This window comes from Budorcas taxicolor, chromosome 5 (genome assembly GCF_023091745.1).
Source record: "Budorcas taxicolor isolate Tak-1 chromosome 5, Takin1.1, whole genome shotgun sequence".
Taxonomy (NCBI): domain Eukaryota; kingdom Metazoa; phylum Chordata; class Mammalia; order Artiodactyla; family Bovidae; genus Budorcas; species Budorcas taxicolor.
The window spans coordinates 128,557,820-128,579,530 of record NC_068914.1 but is presented as its reverse complement, the minus strand read 5'-3'; the positions used below and the strand labels follow the sequence as shown (position 1 = coordinate 128,579,530).

The 21,711-nt window shown below is 37.7% G+C and overlaps 1 protein-coding gene across 1 annotated transcript in view; it reads left to right on the top strand.

Annotated features, from left to right (window-relative positions):
• The window catches only part of IRAG2 (inositol 1,4,5-triphosphate receptor associated 2), a 103,321-nt gene that overhangs the window by 79,581 nt on the left and 2,029 nt on the right, over nt 1-21,711 (top strand). The window contains exons 29-38 of the mRNA XM_052641055.1: nt 1,957-2,014; nt 5,211-5,265; nt 5,347-5,374; nt 5,643-5,783; nt 8,403-8,537; nt 16,501-16,648; nt 17,546-17,589; nt 19,383-19,445; nt 19,555-19,604; nt 19,900-20,001. Coding sequence (XP_052497015.1) covers nt 1,957-2,014; nt 5,211-5,265; nt 5,347-5,374; nt 5,643-5,783; nt 8,403-8,537; nt 16,501-16,648; nt 17,546-17,589; nt 19,383-19,445; nt 19,555-19,604; nt 19,900-20,001 — 824 coding nt within the window. The remainder of the gene's footprint in view (nt 1-1,956; nt 2,015-5,210; nt 5,266-5,346; nt 5,375-5,642; nt 5,784-8,402; nt 8,538-16,500; nt 16,649-17,545; nt 17,590-19,382; nt 19,446-19,554; nt 19,605-19,899; nt 20,002-21,711) is intronic.

Below are 21,711 nucleotides of genomic sequence, written 5' to 3'. Positions count from 1 at the left end.
GACTTATTTGAGAGATATTTACGGAATAACATTCACAGTACATAGTGACTGATAATCAGGGGCCTGGGAAAAGGTAAATACTCAGGTTTACAGCTTAACCTACAGAATGAGTAGAACAACAGGAGAGTAGGAAAGAGTAAGAAGAATTTGTGGGGTAAATTTAATTAATTTGAGAGAAGTCAAGTTTCAGGTTGACATGTGATATCATCAACACCCTGTAAGGAGATTTTATAGATAAGCTATATTCATAAACTCATCAATAGGACTTCGGGGACAGAGACATATTTGTGAGTTACCAGCAAAAAAACCAAGGATGTGGATGAGATTTCCCAAGAAAGGAGAGCAGGCAGAGAGAGAGAACAGAGGATAATGGACTCTTGATGATTCCAGTGTCAAATAAGAGGAGGCCAGTGGCGAAGGAGATGGAGAAGGCGCTATTGCAGTGACTGGGGGACATCAGGGAAGGGAAGCCAAGGGCTGAAAACCTTCAAGGAGGGGATTCTAGATCCTTTGAGATGCTACAGTGAGCTTAAGCAAGAGACTGACTGAAAATTATTCATTGGGTTTGGCAGTAGGGAGGTCGCCGATAACTGGGGAGGGCACGTTCCTAGGAGTGCTGGGTGCAGGGGCAGAGTAGTTCACAGATCACAAATGGGAAATGAAGAACTGGAACAACTCTTCAACAGTGTCCAACAGTGGCCAACTCTTCCCAGAAGAAGCATAGCCAGGAAGCACGGAAGAAGAGGAAAATGACATGACCGGAAGACATCATAGGATTAAGAGAGGATTAAAAAAAATTAAGATTAAATTAAATATTAATCTTAAAAATTAAAATTAAATTAAATATTGATACAAATGATCCAGTATTTTGCCTGCATTATTGCATTTGTTATATTTTATCAAAATCTTAGTTTCAATTGTCCAAAAATGATATGATGTGGTATCCAGGGCCCTAAGAAGGAAATCTGTCTTGGCCTAAATAAGGAAATATGGAAAAATTTTGAGAATGTTGAATAATAATTATCTGAAAATAATTGTAACCTATAGCTTCTCCTTTAGATTTCCCCAGGCAGTAGAGTACAACTCCTGTTATGGTGATTCTTACTGTGTAGATGCCTTTGTAGGACAGTTGGTCAGTGACCGTAGAGTATATTCAGATGGAGTAAAAGCCAAACATAGCACAATATTTTTTTTTTTGAAGTATAATTGCTTTACAATGTTCTGTTAGTTTCTGCTGTACAATAAAATGAATCAGCTGTATACATACATAGATGCCTTCCCTCTTAGACCTCCCTCCCACTCCTTCCCCATCCCACCTCCTAGGTCATCACAGAGCACTGAGTTAAGCTCCGTGTGTTATACAGCAGATTCCTTCCACTGGCTATCTGTTTTACACATGGTACTGCATATATGTCAGTCCTAATCTCCCAAGTCGTCCCACTCTCCCCTTCTACCCCTGTACCACATGTCCGTTCCCTACATCTGAGTCTCATTTTAGCAGTTATTTAGTCAAAATTTCCCCAACAACCCATTTGGAATGCTGCGTGTGAAAGTCCTAGATTACCACCCCCTTTTCATTCATTCAGTCCCGCCTCTCCCTCAAGCTCCAACTTGTTCTTTGCCTGCAGAGACATTCCGTGCTTCTCAAGCCATACCTCTCTCTCCTCCCTTTGCAAAGCATATATTTGTATCTCATTTGGCAGGCACTTAATCTTAGTCTTCTTTGTGGTAATTGGTATCCCATTTGCAGCTTTTCAGGTATTTCTGTTTTTTTAATGCCTCAACTAGACTGGAAACCCCCTTGGAGCCAGTCCTCTTTTCTTAATCCCTAACACAGTTCATGGCATACTTTGTTTTTGAACAGGGTAGGGCAGGAGAGGACAGGAAGCCAAGAAATGATTGGATACGAAGGATTTCCACTCTATGTACAGCAATAAAATCTCCTTATGTTTTTAGGAAGCCAAAAAGGAACCAGAAACAATAGATGAGCACAGAAAAGAATGTGCTGCAGGAGGTAAGGAATGTTCTCGTCCAACCCCGCACATTAACTTTCATTCCCTGCTGGTAGGTTTTACGGGAGAGATCTTTCTCAGTAAAGAAATGGCAAGCCAACTCTTTGTGACCCCGTGGACTATAGCCTACCAGGCTCCCCTGTCCATGGGATTCTTCGGACAAGAATACTGGAGTGGGTTGCCATTTTCTTCTCCAGGGGACCTTCCTGATCCAGGGACTGAACCTGAGTCTCCTGCATTGCAGGCAGATTCTTTACCATCTGAGCCACCTGGGAAGCCCCCTATAACTCTGCATCTGTAGATAAGACCAGCCAAATACAACTAATTTTGATTCAATTTGTATCATTTTCAGAATGCCATATTTACATTGCATTGCCTGTTAAGCCTAAAGGTCTGGTAATAACTAGTACCCTATTGTGAACTAAAAGCTGTGCCAATGTTGGGACTTCCCTGAAGATCAGTGGCCAAAACTCCACACTCCCGGTGCAGTGGGCCTGGGTTCAATTCCTGGTCAGGGAACTAGATTGCACATGGCACAGCTAAGAGTTTACATGCCTCAGCTAAACATATTGCATGCCTTAAGGAAGATCGCAGATCCTGTGTGCTACCACTAATACACCATGTAGCCAAATAAATAAATATTTTAGAAATGCCAATGTTAGTAGTGAATTCTCAGCAGCTCTAATCTAAGATCTTTTTTATTGTCCCATCTAAAAGCAAATAAGCCAGTATTTAAAGAATGAGTTTTCATTTGCTTCTCTCCCCATCTTCCTGTTAGGATGGAACAGTGGATAGAGTTCCATCTTTGGAAATCAAACACTATGCTCAGTCACTCTTACTTGCCATGACTTTGGAAAGTTGTTTAACCTGAGTCTTAATTTCCTCATTTGCAAAGTGGAAATGATGAGTAAAAAACAATGTGGTGGTGATTTAGTCGCTCAGTCATGTCTGACTCTTGTGACCCCATGGACTGTAGACCCCCAGGCTCCTCTGTCCATGGCATTCTCCAGGCAAGAATACTGGAGTAGGCTGCCATTGCCTTGGTAGCTCAGCTGGTAAAGAATCTGCCTGCAGTGCAGGAGACCCCTGTTTGATTCCTGGGTCAGGAAGATCCTCTTTAGAAGAGATAGGCTACCCACTCCAGTATTCTTGGGCTTCCCTGGTGGCTCAGCTGGTAAAGAATCTGCCTGCAATGTGGCAGACCTGGGTTCAATCCCTGGGTTGAGAAGTTACCCTGGAAAAGGGAATAACTACCCACTCCAGTATTCTGGCATGAGAATTCCATGGACAGTATAGTCCATGGGGTCACAAAGAGTTGGACATGACTGAGCGACTTTCACTTTCAAAAATCAATGTACCCTTTATGAAGAGACTGTGCTAAGTACTAGGCAGAATTCTTTATGTGCATAGTCCCATTTGGTTCTCCCCAATGCCTGTTTGAAATAGGTAAGCTGTGATTCAGTTTCATAGCATATAAACTGTAGGTAAGAAGAGAACCTACCACAGAAGGCTGGCTGTGAGGACTGAGTAAATGATGTAAAAAGCACTTAGAAAAGTGCCTGATGAAAGTTCTCATAAAAACTACTATAGAAAAATCATCCTTATTTTGTGGATGGTTTGATAAAGTTGTGACTACTTGTTCCAAGTAACTTAGTTATAAGGATCAAAGTGTTGACTGAAAAAAAAAAAAGCACAACCTAAACTTTGAGAATTACATTTTTTCTGGTAGATTTATTAAGGACTTAAGCCTGGGATATAGCTTCTCAGCTCTGAGGAACTGCTCCAAAGAGGTAAAGGAAGAGACAGGATATAAAGGAGTTTTGCCAAAAAGCAAAACAACAAAAAACCACCAGGCCATCCAACATCGAAGACTACTGCTAATTGTAAAAAACCCCAGACATCTCAAGTTAATGAATTTAGCACTTTTCTGTGCATGGGAAGATACAAGAGTCTGGACTTATTACAATCATTCCTTTGTTATGCACCTTAACTGTCTAGGGCCAATATCCTGCTTTTCTCTATCTTAAATCCCCGATGGCTTGATGGCAACAACATCTTTTGTTTACTGAAATGACATGACATTCTTTGTCCACAAAAGCTAGAATTTAAACTAGGATTTTTCAACTCTAAATCTAACGCTGTTAATAACTAATATTGTGTTCTTTGCAAAATAGTGAAGAGCATCATTAATATGTGTAAAGAGTCTTATTCTGGGATTGGCCTGTAGTAAACCTGTGGGAAATGATTGGGATGTCATATTTATACTGGCTACCTTATGCAAAGAGCTGACTCATTGGAAAAAACCTGATGCTGGGGAAGACTGAAGGAAAGAGGAGAACGGGGTGACAGAGGATGAGATGGTGAGATAACATCATTGACTCAGTGGACATGAGTTTGAGAAAACTCAAGGAGATAGTGAAGGATAGGGAAGCCTGGAGTGCTGCAGTCCATGGGGTTGCAACGAGTCAGACATGAATTAGCCACTGAACAACAACAATCATGTTTATTCTTACTGTTATTGTTACTATTATTATTATTATACTATTAATATTATTACTATTACTATAATCATTACTCTTCTTGTTGTTGCTGCTTTTAAACCCTTGATATGTAGGAGGACCAGGGTACCAGAGGAAGGTATGCATTTAACCATGGAATCAAATTAAATAAACATTCAAATACAGGAAGAACAAACTGAGCTGTCCCTTGACTCAGACATCTTCAGGTTTCAAAGACTATTCACATGCTGAAATGTGAGCCAGTAATTTTAACGTCATCATAATCCCCAAAGCATAACGTAGCACAACATTATCTTATATTAATATTTAAGCAGATGTATTATTAGCTGAGAGACATCCCAGGTGGCTCACTGGGAAAGGATCTGCCTGCCAATGCAGGAGACAAAGGTTCAGTTCCTGAGTTGGCAAGATCCCCTGGAGGAGGAAACGTCTACCCACTCCAGTGTTCTTGCCTGGAGAATCCCATGGACAAAGAAGCCTGGTGGGCTGCAGTCCATGGGGTCACAAACAGTCAGGTATGACTGAGCATGCACGCATGCATTTTTAGCTAGCAAGCTTCTCAGACATATGTCAATGAAATGCCTTTGTTTATGGGAGCAAGGACATAACAACATTTGGTTGAATGTGCCCTTAGCTATTAATCCTTTTTAACCAAATACTGTTCTATCGTCCTTAATAGGTGCTGCTCTTTCCTCTCTTCCTGTGAAGTCAGTTAACTTTAGACAAAGTGACAAGTAAGTTCTTCCTCTTACAGCACGCTCACATTTTTTGTTTCTGTTGAACTGTTTGGCTAAGTTCTTTCTCTTATTCTGTAGCACTTCTGCTAATGAGAAGGAGGTAGAGGTAAGTTTCAAGCAAATATTTTTTTCTTTAATAAAAAAAGTGTTTCAGAGTCACTTGCCTACAGTCCCTGTATGCTTTGCTTTTTCATAAACTGTCCTACGTGTGTTGTCTTTTGGCTTGGCCATGACAAAGTACAGGTAAAGCTCATGCATCCTAGCATTATGTCACTGGGAGGAGAAAGATATGCTTCAGTGTAATTTGGTATTAAGCTAACATATTTGACTATATCCAACGTTCTCCCCTCACCTTCACATTATTTTGACAATAGGCCGAATTTCTCAGATTATCTTTGGGATTTAAATGTGACTGGTTCACCTTGGAGAAAAGAGTGAAGCTTGAAGAAAGATCCCGTGACTTGGCTGAAGAAAATTTGAAGAAAGAAATCACTAACTGTTTAAAACTGTTAGAGGTAAGAACCCTAACATTTGGGAACTATAGGTTTGTTATATTATTAATAAAGTTTTCAAAACTTCATGAGTTTATTTGTATAACTAAAACTGTCACCAGGTACCAAACCCTGTCTGACTCAAATGTGAATTAAATAGGAGGTAAGAAGTCACAATCAAGCTAAGATAAAAGGTTCACCAATAGAAGGGTGTAAGCAGTAAAACAAATGTGTTTAAAGCAGTTATGTGAATCTTCTGCCATCTCTCTAGATCTTCAAATTGATTTCAGGTAGAAGAATAAGCAGAAAACAATTTTAAGCTTCAAAGAAGATAATCCAAAGGACATTTCCATTGAATTAACTGAGAAAAGAGGATGGTGACTGATTTCAGTCTTGTTAGATAATGGACAGACCCTTCTGGAAGGTACACAGAAATGTAATAGCTACTATTCTTCTATTTTGTGAAGTCACCATAAATAACAGATGGGTTGGAAAATTAAAATGGCTAGTTTTTGAAAAAGAAAAGTAAAGAAACCATGTTCTGTTTTTATTGTGGTTTAAAAAACACATAATGTAAAATTTACCATAATAACAATTTTAAGTGTACATTAGTAGTGTTGAGTATATTCACATTGTTATGAAACAGAGCTTCAGAACTTTCTTATCTTGCTTACTGAAACTCTATGTCCATTAAACTACATCCCCTTTCTCCTTCTCTCAGCCCCTGGTAATCACCATCCTATTTTCTGTTTCTGTGAATTTGACTACTTTAGAGAGCTTATATAAGTGGAATCATACAGTATTTGTCTTTTTATAACTGGCTTATTTTTCTTAATATAATGTCCTCAGAGTTCATCCATGTTGTAGCATGTGGCAGGATTTCCTTCCTTTAAAACTGAATAAAATATTCCATTGTATGCATAGACCATATTTTGTTTATCCATTTGTTTATTGATGGACCTTTGAGTTGCTTCCACCTCTTGACTGTTGTGAACGTTGAACATTTTTGCTATGAATATTGGTGTGCAAATATCTCTTCAAGACCTTGCTTTCAATTCCTTTAGAAGTATGCCCAGATGTTGGATTGCTGGATCATATCAAGTTCTATTTCTTAAGTTTTTGAGGAGCCAACATACTGTTTTGCACAGTGGTTACACCATTTTACAGTCCTACTAACAATGTACCAAGGTTCCAATTTCTCTATATCTTGGCCAATGTGTTATTTTCTGATTTCTGATAGTAGCTATTCTAATAGGTGCAACGTGATATCTCATTGTGGTTTTGACTTGCATTTCTGATGATTAGTATTTGAAGCATCTTTCATATGCTTACAGGCCATTTGTGTATCATCTTTGGAGCATGTCTGTTTAAGTCCTTTGCCAAAATTAAAGTAATAGATATGATTTGCAAATATTTTCTCCCATTTCGTGGGTTGCCTCTTCATTCTGTTGATTATGTCCTTCGATGAACAAAAGTTTGTAAGTTTGATGCCGTGCTCTTTGTCTACTTTTGCTTTTGTTGTCTATGCTTTTGGTATCATATTCAAGAAATCATTGCCAACTCCATTGTCAGGAAGCTTTTCCGCTATGGTTTTCTTCTAGAGCTATATAGTTTGGGGTCTTCAATCCATTTTGGATTGATTTTTTTATATAGTGTAAAATAAGAGTCCAACTTTACTGTTTTGCAGTTTTCCAGCATCATTTATTAAAGAGACTATTCTTTCTCCATTTTGTAGTCTTGGTACCCTTGTCAAAGATCATTTGACCATATGACCATTTGACCATGTGTAGGTTTATTTCTGGGCCTGCTATTCTGTTCTATTTGTCTGTCTTTATGCCAATACCATACTGTTTCAGTTACTGTAGCTTTGTAATGTACTTTGAAACCAAGACCTGGGGTACCTTTAGCTTTGTACTTTTGTTTTCAGAATTGTTTTGCTCTTCAGAGTCCTTTGAGATGCCATATGAATTTCAGGATGAGTTTTTCTGTTTCTGCCAAAAAAAAAAAAAATCCACTGGAATTTTGATAGAGATTATATTGATTTGTTAATTGATTTGACTAGTATGGACAGTGAGACAAATGGCTTTCCATCAGGAAAGCCTTAGGAAAGCCATCATCTTATATCAATGGCACAGGTTTAAGATAAATATTCATAAGGCAATACAGGCCTACTTACCTAACCAGCCGAGGCTCACCTTGTCATCAATGGAACAGCAAATATAGTGGTCAGAGTCAAATATAATTTGAGTATATTTTTACTACTTTTCTTAAAAGTTCAAACTGTGTTCTTCATATAGTGCATTCATTTATAGGAATAATTTCTTTACCACTGCCAATTAATTATATCCCATCCCATTAATTGTAGAAGAAAGATATAAACACACATGAAGGGGTGGCAAACTTGGGAAGTTAAAGTGGAGGAGATCAAAATTGTATAACAGATTTTATGAACCCCTCCATAGGTCTACTTGATAGCCAACAAGGGTCATACTATTTCAGTGGCATTCATTATTTGTCTTTACTGCTGCTTTTCACCTTCCGCAGAGATAATAGAGTCACCTGAATTTACAACATAGTCAGCACTTAGAATCACTTGCTGAATACTTGGGTTTGATACTTTCTAATACGTTACTTTCTGTGCAGTCTCTAACATCTCTTTGTGAAGATGACAGCCAGGCCCAGGAAATCATTAAGAAGCTGGAGAAGAGTATAACGTTCCTCAGCCAGTGCACAACACGAGTGGCCAGTAGGGCTGAGATGTTGGGAGCCATTAATCAGGTAATTTGTCTCCATTTCTCTAGTTACAATGAAATTGCTGAAAGGATTTATTATCTGTAACATTGTGGATTGTATTTCTAGGAAAGTACTCTATTGGATCATTTCAGAATATTTTTGGTATTTTGTGCTTTTAAACAATGCAGCAATAAAGATCCTTGTTTATGGATCTTATTCAGAGAGAAGTAGAATTTTTTTTTTTTCAAAATTTCTTTGTGGGAAATTCTGGGAAAGATTTTAAATTTTTGAATCTATACCTAAACAGATGTGTTATACTCATATCTCTATATAATATGTCTACACTATCACTTAGTGATTTATTTACAGTTTCAGATATTTATTTGTTTCTTACTATGGAGATGAATACTTAGTTCTATTATCAATCTCTCCTTCCTCACACCTAAAGCGTCTCTCACTTTATTGTTGATCTCTCTTCTTTCCTGACCAAGCTTAAATTCCATGGTCAAACACTATATTCACTCTCTTTCATGAACGCTCAACACTTTTACCTCTCTCATTTTATTCATTTAGAAAATCTACAGTCTTGTTTAATACACTTCTTTTCCTGCTCATGCCTGCATAGCTGGAAAACCTCACACCCTTATGCTGACTGAGTTCTCTTGAAATTCATCACAAATCTTAAGTGGTCCTTGGGCTTCCCATCATTCACCCTGCTTCTCTCTATATATCAATTTCATACTTTCCCTTTCCCCTGAAATCCCCATCCTGTCCTCTCCTATCTTCTCTGTCAAATGATGACTTTGCTTCCTAATTCAATAGGAAATTTGAGACAGTCAGAAGGAATCTACCAAAAGCTTTGAACCTACAAGCATCTAAACGCTTAACATTGCCTTCCTTCCTAGTACCAAAGATGAGTTTTCTCTGCTATCCAAGGCTAACCATCCCACCTCTGTGCAAGAGTCCATTCCTTTCAGTTTGCTCAGAATCTGGGCCACAATTCTCCCTGCAGTCTTTCCTCTCCAGTTTTCCCCCACTCTATGGAATCATTCTCATCAGCACACAAATACTTAAATACTTTGTTTTTAAGACAGGAAAAATAATACAAGTTCAGTTCAGTAAGCAAACACAAAAAATCTTTCACTCTTTGTCCTTTGGTTACCACCCTGTTTCTCTGTTCCCATTTTTAGCAAATTTCCCCAATAGAACTGAACTCACTGTTTCTAATTTCTCTCCTCCCGTCATCTCTGAAATTTACTCTAGTTGGCCTTAACCTACTCTTTTTTCTTAACCTGTCTGCTATATTCAACATGGCTAAGCTCTTCCTCCTCCTGGAAACACTCTTAACATTTGGCTTCCAGGTACCACAATCCCCTGGTTTTTTCTCTACATCATGAATCATCATGGACCTTTCTAGGCTCATTAATTTTGATGGACCCCACGGCTTTACCTTTACACGTCTGGTCTCCATCATCACTCAATCTCGGTACTATCCCATCTAGTCAACTGCTGCTGCTGCTGCTACTAAGTCACTTCGGTCGTGTCCGACTCTGTGCAACCCCAGAGATGGCAGCCCACCAGGTTCCCCCGTCCCTGGGATTCTCCAGGCAAGAACACTGGAGTGGGTTGCCATTTCCTTCTCCAATGCATGAAAGTGAAAAGTGAAAGTGAAGTTGCTCAGTTGTGTCCAACTCTTCACAGCCGCATGGACTGCAGCCTACCAGGCTCCTCCGTCCATGGGATCTTCCAGGCAAGAGTACTGGAGTGGGATGCCATCTAGTCAATTGATGACTCCCCAATTCACACACTTATCTTAAACATCTGCCATGAGTTTTAGACTAGAATCTGCTACTGTTGACATAGCACTTCCACTTGGAAGTTTGATAGACAACTTAAACTTAACATGTCCAAAAAGAAACTGCTGATGGAAGGGAAGAAAATATTTGAAGATCATATATCTAATGAGGATCTAGTTTCCAGAATATGGGCTTCCCTGATAGCTCAGATCGTAAAGATCTGCCTGCAAAGCAGAAGACCCTGGTTCAATTCCTGGGTCGGGAAGATCTTCTGGAGAAGGGATAAGCTACCCACTCCAGTATTCTTGGGCTTCCCTTTGGCTCAGCTGGTAAAGAATCCACCTGCAATGCAGGAGATCTGGGTTCAGTCCCTGGGTTGGGAAGATACCCTGGAGAAGGGAAAGGCTATTCATGCCAGTATTCTGGCCGGGAAAATTCCATGAACAGAAGAGCCTGGTAGGCTACAATCCATGGGGATGCAAAGAGTTGTACATGACTGAGAATGAGCATACATACACATACATCCAGAATATGTAAAGAATGCTTGCAACTTAACAGAAAGATAAGCAACCCAATAAAAAATGCAGAGACTTGAATAGACATTTCCTTAAAGAAATTATACAAATGGCCAATAATCACATGAGAAGATGCTTAATTGTTAGCAAATTGAAAATCAAAGCCATAATGATACACCACTTCACACCCACTGCTGCTGCTGCTGCTAAGTCACTTCAGTCGTGTCCAGCTCTGTGTGACCCCAGAGACGGCAGCCCACCAGGCTCCCCCGTCCCTGGGATTCTCCAGGCAAGAACACTGGAGTGGGTTGCCATTTCCTTCTCCAGTGCATGAAAGTGAAAAGTGAAAGTGAAGTCGCTCAGTCGTGTCCGACTCCTAGCAACCCCATGGACTGCAGCCTACCAGGCTTCTCCATCCCTGGGATTTGCCAGGCAAGAGTACTGGAGTGGGCTGCAAGGATAAAGAAAGGAAGGAAGAAGGAAAATAACTAGTGTTGACAAGGATGTGGGGAAGTTACAATATTATTTTTTTATTGGAGAAAAATTGCTTTACAATGTTGTGTTGATTTCTGCAGTATTATTGTTGCATTATTAATATAATATTTAGCCACTAAAAGGAATGAAGTGTTGATACATGCTACAGTGTAGCTGAATCTGGTAAATTTTATGCTATAGATGCTAGACACAAAGGTCACATGTTGTGTGACTGTGTTTATATGTAGTATCTAGAGTGGATAAATCTTTAGGGAAATGTAGAAGATTGGTATTTGCTAGCTTCTAGGGGAAGGAGGTGAGTAGGAAGTAACTGCTTCATAAGTATGGGGGTTTTTTTTTGGGATGACGAAAATGGGGACTAGATAGAAGTGATATTTGTATAACATTGTGAATGTACTGCTGCTGCTGCTAAGTCACTTCAGTTGTGTCCAACTCTGTGCAACCCCATAGACAGCAGCCCAGCAGGCTCCCTCATCCCTGGGATTCTCCAGGCAAGAACACTGGAGTGGGTTGCCATTTCCTTTTCCAATGCATGAAAGTGAAAAGTGAAAGTGAAGTCGCTCAGTCATGCCTGACTCTTAGCGACCCCATAGACTGCAGCCTACCAGGCTCCTCCGTCCATGGGATTTTCCAGGCAAGGGTACTGGAGTGGGGTGCCATACTAAATGTCATTAAATTGTTCACTTTAAAATATTGAATTTTATATTGTGAATTATACACTAGTATAAAAAAAAGAAAAAATACAATAAATATATATTTTGTCAGGTTCCAGTTCAAATAAAACTGTAAATAGATGTTTTTGAGACAGTTAGGGAAATTTGACTATGAATTAGATGATATTAAGGTGTTTCTGTTTATGTTGTTAGAAGTGATCATGGTATTATTATTTAAGGAAATATACTCCCATTTTTCAGATATTTATTAAAATGTTTAAGAGTTAAATAATATAATGTCTGTCACCTGTACTTTAAAAAATAGCATTCAAACTTTGAGATGAAACTTACATGCCAAAATATTGACAGTTCTTGAAACTGATTGATGGATGTATGTGGATCTATTATGTACTTTTTGTGTCTGTGGAAATTATCATAATATAAACAATTTTAATTTTTAAAAAGTAGATAAATGATATTAGATCTATATTATCTGTAAAAATTATTATGCCCATGTAAGTTCTATTCATAGCAGATACAAGTAGTCTTTGACGATTTTTCCTTCTTTGCACAATGTTTATGTTCTTTTTGGAGTTAATAATTTTACTTTGCCATGATTGTTATGCTTAGTTTTCTATTTACTTATCTCTAATTTATTCTTAACCTCTCAGTGGAGTCTAGATTTCACAATAGATACACATTCATCAGATATTCTGTCAATTTTTTCTTTGAGTTGTTGCTTCCAGGGACTTTTGACCTGTCAGTCTCAACTGGCGGGTGTGTGTGTGTGTGTGTGTGTGTGTGTGTGTGTGCGCGCGTGCGCTCAGTTGTGTCCGACTCTTTGTGACCCTGTGGATTGTAGCCCACCACACTCCTCTGTCCATGGAATTTTCCTGCTGAGAATACTGGAGTGGGTTGCCATTTCCTACTCCAGGGAATCTTCCTGATCCCAGGGATGAAACCTGCATCTCTTGTATCTCCTACATTGGCAGACAGATTCTTTACCACTATGCCATGTGGGAAGCAAATTCTTCAATGAAGACTTCTTTCACTTCTCTCCTGAGTTAAACTCCATTTCCTGAATCCCATGCCTTCTTCTTTGCTGGTTTGTTTATTTTTCTTTATTTTGATGGAAGATCTCACCCAGTAACTTTCCAAGAAAAAGAATGCCTGGGAGGTAAACTTTTTGAGATGTTATATAACTGAAAATTCAAGTATTAATTCTTATGCATCTTTACACTAGCTGGGTAAAGGATTTTAGGTTAGAAAACATTTCCTTTAGAATTTTTCTTGCACTGCCTCATTTTCTTCTTAGCTTCTGGTGTTGGTATCAAATTTTTATGCCATTCTGACTCTTGAGCTTTTGTTTATAACATATTTTTACTTTCTAGAAGCTTTTAGAATATTCTCTTACCTCTCCTGTCCTTCCCTGGCATGGGTTTATTTTCAGCCACTATTTTAGGTCCTGAGTGGACATAAATTGACAAGTTATGCCTTGAGTTCAGAGACTTTCTTGAACTATTTCCTTTTCTACACCTTGTGAACTGTTTCTACATTTTCTATACTTGCATTCCTGTTTTTTGGCTGTGGTTCTTTCTCTTCTCTTTTCTACCTTTTAGTCTTTTTGCTCTAGTTTCAGAGAAGTTTCCTCAACTTTATCTCGAGACTCTTCTCTTCAGTTATGTATTTTTGTTATATTTCTAACTTCCAGGCTTTTAAAATTCTCAGATCCTAACTTTTTTTTAATCTTTAGAGAAGAAGATGCACTTTTATATTCTCTAGTCTATTCTGCCCTATGCTTCTTTTTTTTTAAAATATAAATTTATTTTAATTGGAGGTTAATTACTTTACAATATTGTATTGGTTTTGCCATACATCAACATGAATCCACCACAGGTGTACACGTGTTCCCCATCCTGAAAACCCTTCCCTCCTCCCTCCCTGTACCATCCCTCTGGGTCACCCCAGTGCACCAGCCCACGTTTTTATATCTTGTTCCTATTTCACAAATGTAATGCTTATTCTTCTCTGAAGATATTGATAGCTTCCTTGAAGTTTTCATTTTTCTGTAGTTTATTTCTTTTAGCTTGTTTTTTCCCCCTGTATTTTTATTTTCTTTTCTCAGGTTAGAGGCTTGCCTCTGACTAGTGATGATCCATTAACTAGTCCCATTAACTGATTGAGAACTTGGGATGTGTTAGGCAGGGAAGCTTTTTCCTGGTTCTGAGTTTCACACAAGCTAGGAGGTTTCACCAGCATCGTCTTAATGCCAATAGTTTTAAGACTTTCATCCTGCAGTGTTAAGATTCCTCAAAGAAAATTTCAACTGCCTATCTTGAGAGTATAATCCTGGCTACCAGTGTTTGGTAGTTAGAAGAAGAATAAGGCTTTGTATCTTAATATTCAGCATGTATCAGCAACAGCCACGGAAGTGGAAAAGGTCAATTTTTGTTCCAATCCCAAAGAAGGGCGATGCCAAAGAATGTCCAAACTATTGTACAGTTGTGCTCCTTTCACATGCTAAGAAGATTATGCTCAAAATCCTTCAAATTCAGTTTCAGCAGTATGTGAATGAGAACTTCCAGTTGTACAAGCTGGGTTAGAAAAGGCAGAGGAACCAGAGATCAAATTGCTGACATTCACTGGATCATGCAGAAAGTAAGGGAATTTGATAAAGGCACCTAGCTTCTACTTCACTGACTATGCTAAAGCCTTTGACTCTGTGGATCACAACAAACTGTGGAAAATTCTTAAAGACATGGAAGTACCAGATCACCTTATCTGTCTCCTGAGAAACCTGTATGTAGGTCAAGAAGTGGCAGTTGGAACTGGACATAGAGCAACTGACTTGTTCAAAATTAGGAAAGCCTATTGTCACCCTGCTTATTTAACTTATATGCAGAGTACATCAAGTGAAGTTGCTGGGCTGGATGAGTCAAGCTGGAATCAAGATTGCCAGGAAAAATATCAACAACCTCAGCTATGCAGATGATACCACTCTAATGGCAGAAAGTGAAGAAGAACTAAGGAGCTTCTTGATGAGGGTGAAAGAAGAGAATGAAAAGGCTCACTTGAAACTCAACCCGATAAAAACTAAAATTATGACATCTGGTTCCGTCACTTCATAGCAAATAGATGGGGGAAAAGTGGAAGCAGAGATAGAATTTATTTTCCTAGGCTTCAAAATCACTGCCGACAGTGACTGTAGCCATGAAATTAAGACACTTGCCCATTGGAAGGAAAGCTATGACAAACTCAGATAGTATATAAAAAAGCAGACATCCCTTTGGTGACCAAGGTCTGTATAGTCAAAGCTATGGTTTTTCCAGTAGTCACGTGTGAATGTGAGAGTTGGACCATAAATAAGGATGAGTGCCAGAGAATTGATGCTTTCAAACTGTGGTGCTGAAGAAGACTCTTGAGAGTCCCTTGGACAGCAAGGAGGTCAAACCAGGCAATCCTAAAGGAAATCAACCCTGAATATTCATTGGAAGGACTGATGCTGAAGCTCCAATACTTTGGCCACCTGATGCAAAGCTAACTCATTGGAAAAGACCTGGATGATGGCAAAGAGTGAGGGCAGGAGGAGGAGGAGGCAACAGAGGATGAGATGGTTAGATAGCATCACCAACTCAGTGGACGTGAATTTGAGCAAATTCTGGGAGATAGTAGACAGAGGAACCTGGCATGCTGCAGTCCATGGAGTCATAAAGAGTCAGACATGACTTAGGGACTGACCAACAACAGACTTTTGCTTAAATCTATTTTTTTCTGTAGGATCCATTCACCATCAATTGTTACTGTTCAATCCACAGACCCTCTGTTCAAATCTCTCCAGATATCCACCATTTTTAGTCTTTCCCCATAATGGTAGAGGGGCTCAGCTGACCTGAGTAACAGAGGGGATCTGTGGATCTAATTGCTTTTTATACAGATTTTCAACTCTTCGTGTGTTTTACCTCCAAGCTTAATTCCAGACATACCATTAATTCTTGGGCATTTGTGGATTTCTGTGATTCAACCCAGGTTTCTTCCAGACTTTTCTTACTTTTTTGTTTTTTAAGGTTTAGCTTTTCAGGTCTTTGTCATTTACCACTAGTCTGTCTACTTGGCAAGTGTTCAGAATTTGGTTGCTATTCTATCCTCTTCCATTCTGATTACCCTTGTATGCCTGCCTGCTAAGTTGCTCAGTCATGTCCAACTCTTTGCAACCCTATGGAATGTGGCCTACCAGGTCCCTCTGTCCAAGGGATTCTCCAGGCAAGAATACTGGAGTGGGTTGTTGTGCCCTCCTCCAGGGCACCTTCCTGACCCAGGGTCTCTTTATGTCTCCTGCATTGGCAGGTAGGTTCTTTACCACTAGCAACACCTGGGAAGCCTTTACCCTTTTACATCCATGCCTTTAAAACATAACAACAAAAAAACTTTTATCATCACTTTAGTGGGAGTTATGTCTGGGATGAAGACAAGAGCATGTACCTTTTAACTGGGTATTAAGGATAGTATTTTCTATGTAAATTTGTTCTTTTTTTTTTTTTTTTCCTGCTAGGAAAGCCGGGTTAGTAAAGCCGTTGAAGTGATGATTCAGCATGTAGAAAATCTGAAGAGGATGTATGCCAAAGAGCATGCTGAATTAGAAGAACTGAAACAGGTTCTTTTGCAAAATGAAAGGTCTTTTAACCCTCTTGAAGATGAAGGTAATAAAAGTTTAAGATAATAGTTACATTTTTCTAACATTCTCCTCTTTCATTCTCTCTTACTAATTCTTATTATACACTGTCTTTAGTACAACACCCTTTATGTTAAGGTTGTTTTAGACGAATATAAAAAGGATATAATATATAAAATAATATAAGAAGTAACTCATGCCTGTTATTTATATAGCCCAAAGTAAGATGTCAGCATACAAATTAGGAGACAAGTATTTTATGGTAGACACCAAAAATTCATTAAATTGTTGATATGAGAGAGTATATTTAATCCAACTCATTGAGTTGACCCCAGTGTTGTCCTACTTAGGAACTGGCTCTTTTGCCATGCATAAAACAAGGCCCCATAGTATAAATGAACCACTTTCATCAACAGTGGTTTTGTATCCCTCGAAGAAGGAATGACCATGGCAGAATGGTGTCTTGGTGAGTGCCTTGGGAAATAGACTACTGAGAACATGCAAAGTGTCTCAACAGAAGGCCTATATATACCTTGTAATAATTTTATTTTAAATAGATAATATAAATGTTCATAAGCAGAATATTCATTTTAATGATATGTTCTCTCTCTTGTAAAAGTAATAATGTTTGGTGATCTTCTGATCTGTAATTTTGGGCTCATTTCTTCAGCATACATTCATTTTGTGCCCCATCTGTCCCAGACAGGCATTGTGGACAGTGGCAGTGACACAGAGGATGTATTTCATTGGTTCAGATATTGTTTGGAATCACCAAATAAATGACAACTAGATATTTGCATTGTTCAGTAGTCGCTAGGTTCTTAAATAGTTTCCAACTATTACTTTTCTTTATAAGGAATTAAGACCATTATGTTAAATTGCATATGTTAATTCAAAAAATATGCAAATGTGTTTTCCCTTTCAGATGACTGCCAAACTAAAAAACGTTCATCTTCTGTAAACTCTAAGGTAATTACCAATTCACTTAACAAATGTCTATCAAATGTTACAGATGAGATGATTTAAAAATATTTTTGAAGTAACATGGCTTTAAATGTAAATCATAAAGCAACAATGATTTTAAGTCATATATGTTATATGCATTGTGTGTTTATGTATATGCTTTTATACTTCTTACAATATTTGTATGTAACAAGGCTTCCCAGGTGGTGCACTTGGTAATGAACCCACCTGCCAGTGCAGGAGACTCAAGAGACACCAGTTCCATCCCTGAAAGATCCCCTGGAGTAAGAAAATGGCAGCCCACTCCAGTATTCTTGCCTAGAAAATTCCATGGACAGAGGAGCCTGGTGGGCTACAGTCCTTAAGGTCACAAAGAGTCGGACACGACTGAGCATGCACATGCACTAAGTTTGCCTGCAGTGAGAAGAAAGTCAGTGTAACAACAGTTTCTCTTTCATGTGAAACCAGAATTGGGAATAAGCAGTCTAAAAGCGGCAGAGCAGCTTCACAAAATGTCTAGGGCCCAGTCTCCTCTCTTACTGAATCATCACCCTCAGAGCTTTGCTTCCACCTCATCATCTAAGATAGCTTTGTCAGTTCTGAGTACCAAGTCCTGGTCATTACTCAATATATTGTGCCATATTCCAAGAAAAAAGAATAAGAGAAACAGGGGTTCTCTCTCTATCTAAAGACACTCTGTAGAAGTCCCAGATAACATTTCTCTTTTCATTTTTGCTTGGAAACAAGATGACAACAGAGCTTTTATTCTGGAGGCTGTATGTGTAACTGAAAATCAAGAGGTCCGTTACTAAAAAAAGGAGGAGGGAGGGTTGGAAAATGGGATATTGAAAGTCAACCAGCAGTTTTTGTCAGTTTAAAAATCAGGATTTCACAGAATTTTTGAGCAAGTGAGTTTAAAAATCATTCCATCTAAATTGATCTTTTGCACAGATGAACAAAAGCACTTTCACAGAAATTATATGTTTAGTTATGATCCTGTAGTGATACAACCATGATTAGAACCCAGATTCCTGGACCACAATTTGATTTGCTTGATGTTCAGCTAACCTATAAAATTAAATTAGGGATGATAGTTTAAGAAAAGAATTCACATAAAAATTCTCATTTATTTCCTACATTTACCATATTTTTATTTCCTGTAGTCCCACTTATTTCAAGTTTAAGAGTCACAAAATATGACATAACATTTTCCTATGTAAATCTCAAGGCTAAGGTATAAACAACATCCATTCATTAAAATGTCATACTTATTCTTATATGTGTTAAATGGAAAAAAATGAAACCATGAAAAAAGAAAGCTCTTAAATAGATGCATATTTATCTCCTCTTGATTTGGGGAAATTTTTCAAAGCATAAAAGAAAAGGCAGCTAAAGTGAGGAAAAGATGAAAAGATTTGGCTGCATTAACAACAAAAATGGTTTTTGCCAAGAAGTATCTTTAGCAAAATTAATATGAGCAAAAATCATAAACAGGTGGTTCTCAGATCAGATACATAGTTATTCAACATAGAAAAATGGTGTTCAGTGTTACTATAAACCTAAACAGAAAACCTTGTATTCCTTACTTGACTGGCAAAAATTATCCAGTGTTGGAGAAGGTGGAATATAAACTGGCAGAATATTTCTGGAAGGAAATTTGGCCATAACAAAAACCTTGAAAATATGTCTCCTGTTTAACTCAGCAATGGTCAGTGTACACACAAGAATATCCATCAGTGTTTCATACAAAGATAAAATATTGAGAATTTTCTAAATGTACATTTCCTCCCTTTGGGTAGCCATCTTCTCTTCGAAGAGTGACCATTGCCTCTTTGCCCAGAAATATTGGAAATGCGGGAATGGTAAGCAAATTCCTAAGTGTTCTTAGAAGCAAATTAATTTTCATATCACAAAAGTACAAACTTCACTAAATTTGTATTTTATTATTTCCTTAATGTCTGAACTTTAAAGTTGGCTGGGATGGAAAATAATGAGCGATTTAGTAGGAGGTCAAGCAGTTGGTAAGTATAATTTTATGATGCATCTTTGGGAACCTTATTATTTTATAATTTGGGTAAAGTAAATGTTTGAAATAAGCAATATAGTAACATTTGTTTTGTATGGAGTATATGCAGAATAGTTATAAAAATTGGCATATGATCGTGAAATTGTTTTCATGAGTTAAGCATTACATGAATATGCTAAAGAAAAAATAAGAACATATTGCTTCTGTGTTGATTTAAGTAGTGGGAAATAAATTGGTAATGGCTACACAAGTATTTGATTTGATAAGTGGCTATAATCATCTTTATTTAGGCGTATTTTGGGGTCAAAGCAGAGTGAACACCGCCCCTCATTACATCGATTTATTAGCACCTATTCCTGGGCAGATGCTGAAGAAGAAAAGTGTGAACTAAAGTAGGTGAAGCTCGATGTGTTTATTAACCTGACGTGACTGGGGAATAAATAGTGGGCGTCACTTTTGTTCTGTGGAGTTCACTGCTGCAGCATCAAAAAAGATCATTCATTGTATAAGACTTTTATGAAAATAAAGCACTATGTAAATGTTACTTATGAGTACATTCACTCAGTACTGCAAGGTGTGAGGTCTTAAGTTAAAAAAGAACCTTAAGTTAGAAATTTGCCAAATTTGTGAAGATAACCTTTTTCCTGTATAGGTATATTGTCATCAGGGGGAAAGGTTCATAAGAGAGCCATAGAAATAAAATGTTCATCAACTTAGATGAATTATATACAACATGTGTGTGTGTGTACATATAGACATAACTGTATATGTTTATATATATCCTATAGGCACATATGTAATATATGTGCATTACATATACATCTGTCTTCTCTTTAGGTAAATGAAGAGTAGGAAAAACAAAACTCTATATTGCTATCTCTATATTTGGCAAGTGAAACAAATAAAACATACTTCTATAGTGAAAGGTAGAAGGTAAGAGGGAGGGATATGAAGAAATGCTGCCTCTAAAATCCTTGGTGACATTTGACCTCAGTTTCCTCATCTGTAGAGATCTTAATGAAATGATTTTATGTTGACTATATACACGTTCCTTGCATGCCTATTATGTTAGGCACACTACGCTCAAGCTTAAGGGATATGAAGATGAAAAAGACATCGTTCCTACCCTCAAAGCCTTTTTTCTCCCTTAAATAATTGTGGAAGCCTAATTGCATGGACTGAATTCCCTTTTATTAAAGATTTAGAGTTGACATGATAGATATTTTCTGATCTGGGTTTTAAAAAGTTCAAGAGTTTCCTTGAAAAAAATTATCTATTTAAAAATTTTTGTTTGTATGGCATGATTTCTACTGAGAAGTTTTTGCAAACAAAAGACTGAAACCTTGAGAATCCTATAGGAATTCTGGGTTGGGGGTCTTGTGTTCTTTAAAACCAAATTAAAATCTACCACAGGCATTCCCTATAAATGTTTGACTGAAAAACAAAAACTTTGACATACAGTTCATTTTGGCCATTGTGGGGGATTATGAACTTGGGATTCCAAAATTCAAATCTAACTAGGGACTCATGAGTGGTCATGAAACATGGAACATGAACAATGAAACAGTTAAGTTTTTTTCAGGCAAAGGATTCCTCTTTAAATAATATGATTTCAATACAGTCAACCCAATTGCAACTTCCCAGTTCATTGAATACTATTGATTTTAAGTAGTTTTATACCAAACCTATCTTCATAAACACTTTTTAAATTATGAAGGTTTTTTAAAGAAAGAAGAAATGACACTTTATAATGCTATTCCAGTTTAGTGTTGCTCAAAAAAACAACAAAATTAATTTTAATTATCTACATTCTACTTAATATAGAATGTTAAAAAAATGTGGTAAAAGAATACTTACTGAGAAAAATTTTACTGTATGTTGAATGAAAAATTCACAAAAGAAGAAATAATGGCATCCACATTTGTTTTTTTAAGGTGTAGTTACTTATACACACACATACACACACACACATGCATGTACATGCAAAGATGGAAAATCACAGTAATAACACTGGTTAATTATAAGCGGTGAGAACTAACTTACACATGTTCTTTGTAAATCTCCCCTTTTTATTTGTTCTTTGGCTAGCACCCGAACTTTCT